The sequence below is a fragment of the Rhinopithecus bieti genome, unplaced genomic scaffold (assembly GCF_001698545.2).
Source record: "Rhinopithecus bieti isolate Rb0 unplaced genomic scaffold, ASM169854v2 scaffold_31823, whole genome shotgun sequence".
NCBI lineage: Eukaryota > Metazoa > Chordata > Mammalia > Primates > Cercopithecidae > Rhinopithecus > Rhinopithecus bieti.
This window is the reverse complement of record NW_016814121.1, coordinates 3,072,404-3,084,598: the sequence shown is the minus strand read 5'-3', so window position 1 is coordinate 3,084,598 and position 12,195 is coordinate 3,072,404. Positions and strand designations below refer to the sequence as shown.

At 46.5% G+C, this 12,195-nt stretch overlaps 1 protein-coding gene across 1 annotated transcript in view; it reads left to right on the top strand.

Annotated features, from left to right (window-relative positions):
- The first annotated feature begins 631 nt into the window (after positions 1–631).
- ABL1 (ABL proto-oncogene 1, non-receptor tyrosine kinase) overlaps positions 632–12,195 on the top strand; it is a 195,772-nt gene continuing 184,208 nt past the window's right edge. Inside the window, exon 1 of the mRNA XM_017849909.1 lies at positions 632–2,215. Within this exon, the coding sequence (XP_017705398.1) occupies positions 2,080–2,215 (136 nt within the window). The 5' untranslated portion in view covers positions 632–2,079. The remainder of the gene's footprint in view (positions 2,216–12,195) is intronic.

Genomic DNA, 12,195 nt, shown 5'->3' with positions numbered 1-12,195 from the left:
ATTTTCAGTAGAAAAGGGGTTTCTCCATGTTGGTCTGGCTGGTCTCGAACTCCCGACCTCAGGTGATCCACCCGCCTCGACCTCCCAAAGTGCTGGGATTACAGGCGTGAGCCACCGCGCCCGGTCCGCTAGTTCTAATATTTATGCTTTTTGGAGGGTGAAGGGGTTGAGAGGCATCAAAAACCTTGGCTTCTAAGAGCAAGCCACATTTTCTCCCTTAGAGACTGAAGGAAATCATCCGATTCCGGTTCCAGGAAAATCCAATCCGCAGTTTTTCCCTCGCTTTGTCCCGGTCTCGCTACTCGTGCCGGGGAGACACGGTCCAGCCGACGCTCGGCCGGCGAGGGTCCACCAGGTCCCAGGAAGGCGGGGCGAGGCCCAGCGGTCGGGGTCCGGGCGACGAGTCTCAATGCGGGAGGACTCGCGCGGGTGTCGTGGGACCACAACTCCCGGCACGCACCGCGGACTGCGCCGAACACGGTTGGCTGGGAGATCCAGCCCTACTGCCCCCATCGACCAGTGGGACGGAGGAAAGAGGCCCGACCCGGATTCTCGGAGGCCAATGACAATACAGAGGAGGCGGGTGCTTCCTTACCACTCACCTTGCGCTCAGAGAAGCCACATTTAAAAGGTCGTGCCGGGCCCGGCTTTCGCAGGCAGTGGGACCAGAGTCGGGACGCGCGGCGGTGTCCCGGGAAAGCGGAACTGGGGGTATCCGGGTCCCCTCGAGGCGGGCTCCGGACGTCGTCGTGGGCGGGGCCGAGGGCGGGGCCTGGCCTCGTTGTGGAGCCGCTCGTAATCCATCATGGCGGCCGCGGGGGTCGGTGTCTGTGCCTGAGCAGCGCTGGAGCCGGAGCCGGTTCCCGGGTGCTGCGACTGAGGAGCCCCTCCGCTGTCCACGGCCCTACCGGTGGGGGGCGGCTGAGTCCCTCGGCGGAGCTCTGGGGATGTGACTGCCTGAGGGCGGTAGTGGTGTCAGCGTCCGGGGCCGGGGGAGAGGGTGTCTCAGGCAGAGACCCCTGGGCTTGGGGCAGCTGAGGCGGCCGGGCCTCCTCTACACGGCGCCCGCCTTCCGCTGTCTGGGCCGCCAGAGTCTTTCGTCCCTTACAGCTGCGCCCCGGCTTTGGGACACTGGCGGTGGTCTGTTTCCCCCAGCTTGGGACACCCCGTTTTCCGAGGCGTGGAAGAGCGTCGCCCTGGAGTAAGCCGCCCGTGCCGCGCCCCGGCAGCCTCCCTCAGCCCCGAGCCGCCCCTTGTTCCGGATCCCGGCCCCAACTTTGGCCACAGAGCCCCTCATTCAAATCCCTCCCTGCTGTCAAGGGGTCTCCCCTTCCCCCAAGGTGGCTCCCGCGAGCCTCTAATGCCCTGACTTCTTCCAATGTCACCTACGGCCCCCTTAGTCTCAGCTCAGCCAAAAACTTTAATGCAAAGGAAAAGTCTGGATTGGTTCCACAGGCCTTTTAAAAAGCGGACTTAAAAGTTGCTGGCAATGCATTCCTTTTCGTCAGAGTCGAGGGCAAACTCGCTGAAATCTGGGTGACCCGTGTCCTTTTCCGGAGAGCAGAGCAGAGGAGCGAGAGCGGCCACTAGTTCGGCAGGAAATTTGTTGGAAGATGAAGAAGCTAAGATAGGGGGTTGGTGACTTCCACAGGAAAAGTTCTGGAGGAGTAGCCAAAGACGATCAGCGTTTCCTTTATATGTGGGAATTGAAATGGCTAGCATTATTGACCCTTTTCAGCATTCCCTGTGAATATTTCTGCTTAGGTTTTTCTTCTTGAAAAGAAATTGTTATTCAGCCCGTTAAAAAAAAAATCAAGAAACTTTTGGGTAGCACTGCAATTATATTACTTAAAATTGGTAACTGCGAAAATAATTGGAACTCCTGCTTGCAAGTGTCAACCTAAAAAAAAGTGCTTCCTTTTGTTATGGAAGATGTCTTTCTCTGATTGACTTCAATTGCTGACTTGTGGAGATGCAGCGAATGTGAAATCCTACGTATATGCCATTTGCCTCTACGCTCTCTGACTGTTCTGGAAGATCGTGAACCCTCTTCTGGAAAGGGGTACCCATTATTACTTTATGGGGCAGCAGCCTGGAAAAGTTCTTGGGGACCAAAGAAGGCCAAGCTTGCCTGCCCTGCATTTTATCAAAGGAGCAGGGAAGAAGGAATCATCGAGGCATGGGGGTCCACACTGCAATGTTTTTGTGGAACATGGTGAGTGGTTTTCAAAATTTCTGCTCATTATTTTCCTCATGCATTCATCTTAGGCCTTCAAGGAACTTTGAACAATAGTACTTGCGACAGTTCCTTCCAATTCCACTTAATACATTTGTTACTTTAGTTATCTCTTAGTTTCTGGTGAAACTTAACTTTGTATAAGAAAAAGTTACTTTGTGAGTTCGGCTTTATTCAAAATCTATTTGAGTTGCTTATTTCTTGCCTGCTTCCTCTGCGGATTCACTGTTGACCTTGGACAAGCCATTTTACTGTTCCAGGGCTTCAGTTTCCTGAGGGGCTGGACTTCAGTGGTTTCTTAGGATGCATGGTTCTGTGATTCTGCTCTCACCGAAGTCAAGGGCTCTTCTGACATGCATGGATTCTTTACTGCTTTGTCTGCAGAGAGCTTTTATCATATTCTCAAAGTGGTTTGTTTTCCTGGTAAAGTTAAGAATCATAGATACTGGTTGACGCTAATATCCTTGACCTTTTCCATCATAAGTGGGACTTGAAAATACTCACTTTGGAGCCATGTGGGAAAAATCAAGTGGGGAGGCAGCATCCCTTTTGAGTTTTAGATGCACAGCTTCTGTCTTACCTTACATAGGAGTAATCCCTTCCTCGTTGATGAAGCTTTCATTTTCTCTTCTCACTGTTTAGAGTGACATTTGGGCCAATAAAAGATGTCTTTGACATTTTTATGAACATATTTGGCATTTGAGTGCTGACAGTATGTTTTATGTTCATGTCCAGTAATTCTGTGTGAAGTTAAAGCTAAGGGTCGGCTTACACTGATGTCTATAACCAATTAATTAGGGATACTGTTTGTACTGTTGCAGCCTGCCATTTTTCAGATTGTGTCCTTTATATTAAAAAATCAATTGAGACCACCTATCCTATAAGCAAACGTATGAAGTGTGCCAGTGGCTTATAGTTTGAAATTCATTCAGAAATACTTTTTTTTTTTTTTTTTTTTGAGGCGGAGTCTGGCTCTGTCGCCCGGACTGGAGTGCAGTGGCCGGATCTCAGCTCACTGCAAGCTCTGCCTCCTGGGTTTACGCCATTCTCCTGCCTCAGCCTCCCTAGTAGCTGGGACTATAGGCGCCCGCCACCTCGCACGGCTAGTTTTGTATTTTAGTAGAGACGGGGTTTCACCGTGTTAGCCAGGACGGTCTCGATCTCCTGACCTCGTGATCCGCCCGTCTCGGCCTCCCAAAGTGCTGGGATTACAGGCTTGAGCCACCGCGCCCGGCCCAGAAATACTTCTTAACATTGGGTGACTGCAGTCAACAAAGGCTTCTGTTGGATGAACTTGCATTTGACAGTTGAAATTTTACTTTCTTACACAAGAAAATATTCACTTCATCTAAATAAATCTGGGTGCTTTCATTTTACTTTGCCTTGAAACATTAATTCTATTTTAGCTTTGTTTTTAGGCAAGCAAATACGGTCATGTGTTATGTTATGATGGCTCCCAAATTCAGGATTTAAAAAGTGAATTATTTACATTTTAACTTGTGATGATCATGCACCTTACATAGTGAAAATTGGTACAGCCTTTTTGGAGAGCTTTGGCAGAACTTATCAGAATTTGAAATGTATGTGCCACTGACCCAGTTCTCTCATTCCGGGAAGCTGATATAGAAAGCAGTGTAGTTCCCTACATGTCCCTGATATCCCTTCAGGGGTTGAGAGGCTAAAACTGTTTTCATGTTAATAGAGTACCAAGATCTTGTCTCTTTTGCTGTGTTGACGTTTGCGCTAATGGTACAAAAGTAAAGCAGGTGTCTTAGCATGAATCAGGGTTGTGGCACCTAACTGTACTTGCAGTCATTGCATTCTTCGTGACATGCACTCACACTTAAAAAATATATATATATATACACACACACATCCACTTTTCACTGAAAAATATCTTTTTTTTTTTTTGAGTCAGAGTCTCTCTGTGTCACCCAGGCTGGAGTGCAGTATTGCGATCTTGGCTCACTGTAACCTCTGCCTCCCGGGTTCAAGCGATTCTCCTGCTTCAGCCTCCCAAGTAACTGGGACTACAGGCACGTGCCACTGACACCTGGCTAATTTTTGTATTTTTTATTAGAGACGGGGTTTCGCCATGTTGGCCAGGCTGGTCCTGAACTCCTGACCTCAGGTGATTCACCCGCCTCAGCCTCCCGAAGTGCTGGGATTACAGACATAAGCCACTGCACCTGACCAGTTTTCACTGGAAAATACCTTGATGAAGCAGCAAAAATTATTAGTTTTATTAAATTTTGACCCTTGTGTATGTCTTCTTAATATTCTGTAGGTTAAAAAGGGAGGTATGCATCAAGCACTTATACTGTGTAGTAAAGTATAATGGTTATCTCCAGGAAAAGCACTTCGGTGATTGGGTTGCAAACTGAACTAGCCACTTTTGTCATGGACTACCATGTTTACTTGAAACTATGACAGTCTATGGTTATTCAAACTAAAAAGTGTATGAAGGAATCTTTCGAAGAAAACACCAGGTAGTATTTGTTGCCGATGATGAAATTTTAGCTTTCCAGTGAAAATTAGGATTTTAGATAATTTTTGTTTTTTTTCCTTTTCGAGATAGAGTTTCGCTCTTGTCCCCCAGGCTGGAGTGCAATGGTGCAATCTCGGCTCACTGCAACCTCTGCCTCTCAGGTTCAAGCGATTCTCCTGCCTCAGCCTCCCAAGTAGCTGGGATTACAGGTGTGCACCACCATGCCTGGCTAATGGAGAATTTTTATCTGCCACTGTGATATAGAGATTGGTGGTAATATTTACAGATACCATATTTTAATATAATGAAATGTATTATTTGGAAGATCCACATAAATCAGTAAATCAATATTTTCTTTTTTGTTTGTTTTTGAGACAGAGTCTTGGTATGTTATCTAGGCTGGAGTATAGCGGCACGATCTCAGCTCACTGCAACCTCCGCCTCCCAGGTTTAAGCAATTCTAGTGCCTCAGCCTCCCGAGTATCTGGGATTACAGGCACGCACCACCACAAGTGAATACTTTTTTGTATTTTTAGTAGAGACAGAGTTTTACCATGTTAGCCAGGCTGGTCTTGAACTCCTGACTTCAAATGATCTGGCCACCTCAGCCTCCCAAAATGCTGGGATTACAGGTGTGAGCCACCATGCCCAGCCAAACCAGTATTTTCTAAATGATCAATGCGTGATATAAAATCATGCACTGGTTAAAGATCCATTCAAAGTGCAAAATGGAGGCCAGGTGCCGTGGCTCACGCCTGTAATCCCAGCACTTTGGGAGGCCAAGGTGGGTGGATCACCTGAGGTCAGGAGTTCGAAACCAGCCATGAAATCTAGTGAGCTCTTACCTCTACAAAAATTTTAAAAATTAGCCAAGCTCCCACTGGAGCCAAAGAGTTGAGGCTGCAGTGAACCGTGAACACACCAGTGCATTCCAATTTGGGCAATAGAGGGAGACCATGTCTCTGGAGGAAAAAAAAAAGAATGCAGTTCATTGGTAGGGTTTCAGATTCTACATGGCACCCAGCCTTTAAGAAATTCCTGGCTAGGCCGGGCACAGTGGCTCACGCCTGTAATCGCAGCACTTTGGGAGGCCAAAGTGGGCAGATCACCTCAGGTATGGAATTCAAGACCAGCCTGACTAACACGGAGAAACCCAGTCTCTACTAAAAATACAAAATTAGCCGGGCGTGGTGGCACATGCTGTCATCCCCGCTACTTGGGAGGCTGAGGCAGGAGAATTGCTTGAACCCTGGGAGGTAGAGGTTGCAGTGAGCCGAGATCGTGCATTGCACTCCAGCCTGGGCAACAAGAGCGAAACTCTGTCTGGAAAAAAAAAAAAGAAGTTCCTGGCTGGGCGCAATGGCTCATGCCTGTAATCCCAGCACTTTGGGAGGATGGGGCAGGCGGATCACTTGAGGTCAGTAGTGCGAAACTGGCCTGGCCAACGTGGTGAAACCCCATCTCTACTAAAAATGCAAAAATTAGATGGATGTGGTGGCATGCGCCTGTAATCTCAGCTACTTGGGAGGCTGAGGCAGGAAAATATCATGAGCCCGGGGGTCAGAGATTGCAGTGACCTGAGAAAGCGCCACTGCACTTCATCCTGGGTGACAGAACGAGACTCCCTCTCAAAAAAAAAAAAAAAAAAAATAGAAACTACCATTTACCATGTTTTGACGTAGCATCGAAGAACAATATCTACGGTTATCTAGAAAGTCTGTTTTTGGGGGAGAAAACAGTTATTTTCCAGTAATAAAATATTTGTTTTAAATGAATAATTATTTTTTTAAATTTCAGTATTTCTAATATGGTAACTATTGATGAGATAACCTACACAAACTAAGTCTCTTTGGGGCCTTCAGTGATTTTTCAAGAGTGTGACAAGGGCCTGAGATTAAAAAGTTTGAGGCCAGGCACTGTGACTCATGCCTGTAATTTCACACTCTGGGAGGCCAAAGGCAGGTGAATCGCTTGAGTCCAGGAGTTCAGGATCAGCCTGGGCAACATAAGACCCTGTCTCTACAACAAGAACAAAAAAAATTAGCCAGGCGTGGTGTCACACCTGTGTTCCCAGCTACTTGAGTGGCTGAGGTGGGAGGGTCACGAGCTTGGGAGGCCAGTGCTGCATTGAGCCATGATCATGCCACTGCACTCCAGCCTGGGTGACAGAGCAAGACCCCATCTCAAAAAAAGTTTGAGAACCGTTGCTGTAGAAAGTCTATCAAGAAGGCACATAGGGATGTTTGTTGCTAAAGTACTAACACTGAATGATGTCTGTGTTGTGGTGAATTAAAAAAGCAATTTGAAAATCATTCTTTATGGTATGGCCCCATTTTTGTAAAACAAAAATGTTTGTGTATGTCCAGGAAAAAAAGTATGGAAGGATTTTAGACCAAAATTTTATCTCTAGGGACTTGAGCTTTAGGTGGAATAGGAGAAAACTTTCTCTTTTTGGTTTGTGTGATGTTCCAAGTGTCTTTTAACAACAAACTTGGGTTATCTTGTAATATGAAAAATACGAAGATTTAAAAACTGAGGCCAGGCGTGGTGGCTCATACCTGTAATCCCAGCACTTTGGGAGGCTGACGTGCGTGGATCACCTTAGGTCAGGAGTTTGAGACCAGCTTGACCAACAAGGTAAAACCCTGTCTCTACTGAAAATACAAAAATTAGCTGGGCATGGTAGCAGGTGGGTGTAGTTCCAGCTACTCGGGAAGTTGAGACAGGAGAATTGCTTAAACCCAGGAGGCGGAGGTTGCAATGACCTGAGATCGTGCCACTGCACTCCCAGCCTGGGTGACGGAGTGAGACTCCATCGCAAAATAAATAAATAAGTAAAAATAAAAACTGAATTGATGGCAGTCCAACCTGTCACTTTTTTTCAGATCCCTTTTTATGAAAGAATTTGCTTAAGTTGTGTCAAACCAATTTCTTTGGACCCTGGGTATTCTTTTTCTAAGGGAATACCATGTTATTTTGTGTTACAGATTGTTTGCAGTCTTTCATAGGCTGATCTTTCTAGATAGGTTAATATCCATGTAGGTTAGATTGAAAAACTTGAATTCAGAAATGTACAGTGTTGGATTAGACATGGATCTAGAAGCCAAGAATAGTATTGGTGGTGGTGGTTGTTGATGATGAATCTGAAAGAGTGGGCAGATGGCAACTTTTTGCCAGAATCATTCAGGGTCAAAGGGCTAGTCATATCTACAAGGGAAAAAAGGAAATCATGTTATTAAATATTTCATGCACCATATGTTCCTTTCAAATTTCAGTGGCTTGACTAAGAAACTTCACTTTTGGGAGAGTTGGTAAAACAATTGAAAGCATTTAGTAGTCAACTTTTTTCTTAGTGTTTCCTTGTTTCTTGAACATACATTTATTGAGCACAGACTATGACAGGTAGTGTTCTAGTCACTGATGATACATATATTTGTAAACGAAACAATCCCTGCCCTCCTAGAACTTACATTCTAGTGGGAGGAGACACATCATAAATAAGTTAAGTAAATAAAATACAGATTTGTTAGTGATATGTGCGGAGGAGAAGAATAACATAGAGAAGGGGACAGGGAATGGGGTAGGAGGTGTAATTTACTTTGAGGTGGCTAGAGAGGCCTGAAAGGGTGACATTTGATTAAAGACCCGAAGGAGTAAGGTGAGCGGCAAGCCCTGTTGAAATATGTGAAAGCATTTCAGGCCAAGGGAACCAGGATGCAGAGACCTGAGGCAGAGCTTGCTAGTTTCAAGGAGCAGCCTAGAGGCCACTGCAGTGGAGTAGAGAGCAAAAGGAGAGATGCAGGAGGTAAAATGGTGGGTGGGAAGAGAATGGCTGAAGGAGAGGGTGGCCTCATTGGCCATTTCAAGGATTTTGACTTGATTCATATGATGTGGGAAGGCCTTTGGAGAATTTTCCAAGGGAGCTATACTATCTGATGTATATTTTAATATTAAATAGAATCTCTCCGGCTGCTATGATCTGAAGGAGAACAAGGGAGCAGGGATTCCACAGGGGCGTTGATTGCACGGAGCCAGATAAGGGTGATGATGCTTGGACCAAAGTGGTGGCAGTGGGTGGAGGGTCAGAACCGACAAGATTTGCTCTCGGATAAGATGTGAGATATGGGGATGTGAGAGGGGCCAAGTGTGACTCTCAGGTTTTTGAACCGAATAACTGGGAGAATAGAGTTGCCTTTTGTTGAAATGGAGGTTGAGGCTGCAGTGGTAAGCTGTGATTGTGCCACTGCACTCCAGCCTGGGCAACACAGCAAGACCCTGTCTCAAAATATATATATATATATATTTACTATCGGTTAAAACTACTTTATGGTTCTCAAAACTTTATTTAAAATAATAGAAACTTGATAAATCAACACTGTAGGCTGGGCGCTGTGGCTCATGCGTGTAATCCCAGCACTTTAGGAGGTCAAGGTGGGCAGATCACTTGAGGTCAGGGGTTCAAGACCACCCTGACCAACATGGTGAAACCTTGTCTCTACTAAAAATACAAAAATTAGTCGGCGTGGTGGTGCACACCTACAGTCCCACCTACATGGGAGGCTGAGGCGGGGGATCACTTGAACCTGGGAAGCGGAGGTTGCAGTGAGCCAAGATCATGCCACCGCACTCCAGTCTGGATGACAGAGCGAAGCAGAACAAAACAAAACCAACACTGTAATTCTCATACTTTCTTTTTTTTTTTTTTTTTTGAGACGGAGTCTCGCTCTTGTCGCCCAGGCCTGGAGTGCAGGTGCCAGAATCTTCAGCTCACTTGCAACATGCTCCGGCCTCCGGGTTCGCGCCTTCTCTTGCCTCGACCTCCCGAGTAGCTGGGCTACAAGCGCCCGCCACCTCGCCCGGCTAGTTTTTTTTGTTTTTTTTAGTAAGAGAGGGGTTTCACCGTGTCTAGCCCAGGATGCGTCTCGATTCCTGACCTCGTTGATCCGCCCGTCTCGCGCCTCCCAAGTGCTGGGATACAGGCACTTGAGCCACCTGTGCCCGGCTCGCCTCATTACTCTTAAAATTATACTGAGGCCAGGTGTGGTGGCTCATGCCTGTAATCCCAGCACTTTGGGAGGCCAAGGCAGATGGATCATTTGAGCCCAGGAATTCAAGACCAGCCTGGGCAACATGGCGAAACCCCATCTCTACTAACAGTACAAAAAATTAGCTGGGCATGGTAGTATGTGCCTGTAATCCCAGCTACCCAAGAGGCTGAAGTGGGAGAATCACCTGAGCCAGGGAAGCCAAGGCTGCAGTGAGCCGTGATGGTGCCATTGCACTCCAGTCTGGGTGACAGAGTAAGACCCTGTCTCAAAAAAAAAAAAAAAAAAAAAAAATTATACTAAGTATCTGTATACATCAGAAGGTGGGAGGAAGTGCAATTATTGGATCCTATAGGCATTAAAGTTAAATTTGTCAGATTCTGGTTTTTTTTGAGGCAGAGTCTTGCTCTGTTGCCCCAGAGTGGAGTGCAGTGGCACGATCTCAGCTCACTGCAACCTCCGCCTCCCAGGTTCAAGCAATTCTTCTTCCTACCTCAGCCTAATTTTTTGTATATTTAGTAGAGACAGGGTTTTACCCTGTTAGCCAGGATCGTTTTGGTCTTGTGACCTCGTGATCCGCCTGGCTTGACCTCCCAAAGTGCTGGGATTTCAGGCGTGAGTCACAGCGCCCGGCCATCAGATTCTCAAAGAGGTTATTTGAACAGGCCGGGTGTGGTGGCTTACACCTGTAATCCCAGCACTTTGGGAGTCCGAAGTGTGCAGATCACCTGAGGTCAGGAGTTCGAGACCAGCCTGACCAACGTGGTGAACCCCATCTCTACTAAAAATACAAAAATTAGCGTAGTGGTGTGTGTCTGTAATCCCAGCTACCCAGGAGACTGAGGCAGGGGAATCGCTTGAAACTGGGAGGCGGAGGTTGCAGTGAGCCGAGATCACACCATTGCACTCCAGCCTGAGCAACAGAGCGAGACTCCATCTCAAAAAAAAAAAAAAAAAAAGTTATTTGGAAAGATTACATCCATCTACTTAATGCTTGGGATTGGATTGTGGTACATGGACTGTGAAAATGCAAAATTTGAGGTATGTACTTTGTTTTAAAGACGGGGTCCGTCTTTGTCACCCAGGCTGGAGTGTAGTGGCACAATCATAGCTCACTGCAGCCTTGAACTCCTGGGCTCCAGTGATCCTCCTGCTTTGGCCTCCCAAAGCAATGGGATCACACATGTGAGCCACTGCACCTGGCCGTGTATGTACATTTTTTATAGGCACACAATTGTTTCCGATAGTACAATACATTTTGTATGGTCTTCTTATTTTTCATGAAACCTTACCGCCCATTTTAATAAATTTGTAATGTAGAAGAAAACAGGCCAGGCGCGGTGGCTCACACCTATAATCCCAGCACTTTGGGAACCCAAAACGGGATGATCCTCTGAGACCAGGAGTTGGAGAGAGCAGCCTGGGCAACATAGTAACACCCTATTACTACTAAAAATAAAAAAGTTAGCTAGGCATAATAATGTCATGTGCTTGTCTAGCTACTTGGGAAGCTGAGGCAGAAGGATCACTTGAGTCCAGGAATTCAAGGCTGCAGCGAACTGTGATCATATCATTGTACTCCAGCCTGTGTGATGAAGCGAGACCCTATCCCTTAAAAGTAAAAAACAAACCTACTTAACCTTTTAACACTCTCTTCCAGTCCCACCTCCCTTCTGAAATCATATTTTACATCTCTGGTCTTCATTAATTTTCTGTAACTTCTGCCCTTGTAACTCTTCTGCAAAACAAATGAATACGTAATCATATACTGCCCAGTAGTATTTCCTAATAGTTTTATGTGAGTTTCATGGAAGAGAGTGTTGAAACGTAGGTAGGTTTGTTTTTTATTTTTTAACTGGTTTTTAACTTTTTTCTTTTTTGAGATGGAGTCTCGCTGTGTCACCCAGGCTGGAGTGCAGTGGCACGATCTCGGCTCACGGGAAGCTCCACCTCCCGGCTTTACGCCATCTCCTGCCTCAGCCTCCAGAGTAGCTGGGACTACAGGTGCCTGCCACCATGCCCAGATAATTTTTGTATTTTTAGTAGAGACGAGGTTTCACTGCGTTAGCCAGGATGGTCTCGATCTCCTGACCTTGTGAGCCGCCCGCCTCAGCCTCCCAAAGTGCTGGCATTACAGGCGTGAGCAACTGCGCCCAGTCTTTTAAAAAAATTTTTAAGAGATAAGGTCTTGCTTTGTCGCCCAGGCTTGAGTACAATGATATGATCAGTGTTCACTGCATCCTCGAACTCCTCAAGTAAACTGTAAGCTTGTGAATGCAGGTTTCGTCTCATTTTCTATTTCCCCAGCATAATGCCGAATACATAGGCTCTCCATAAAAGAAAAATTCTTGATAAGAATTATATTAAATGGGCTGGGCGCGGTGGCTCAAGCCTGTAATCCCAGCACTTTGGGAGGCCGAGGCGGG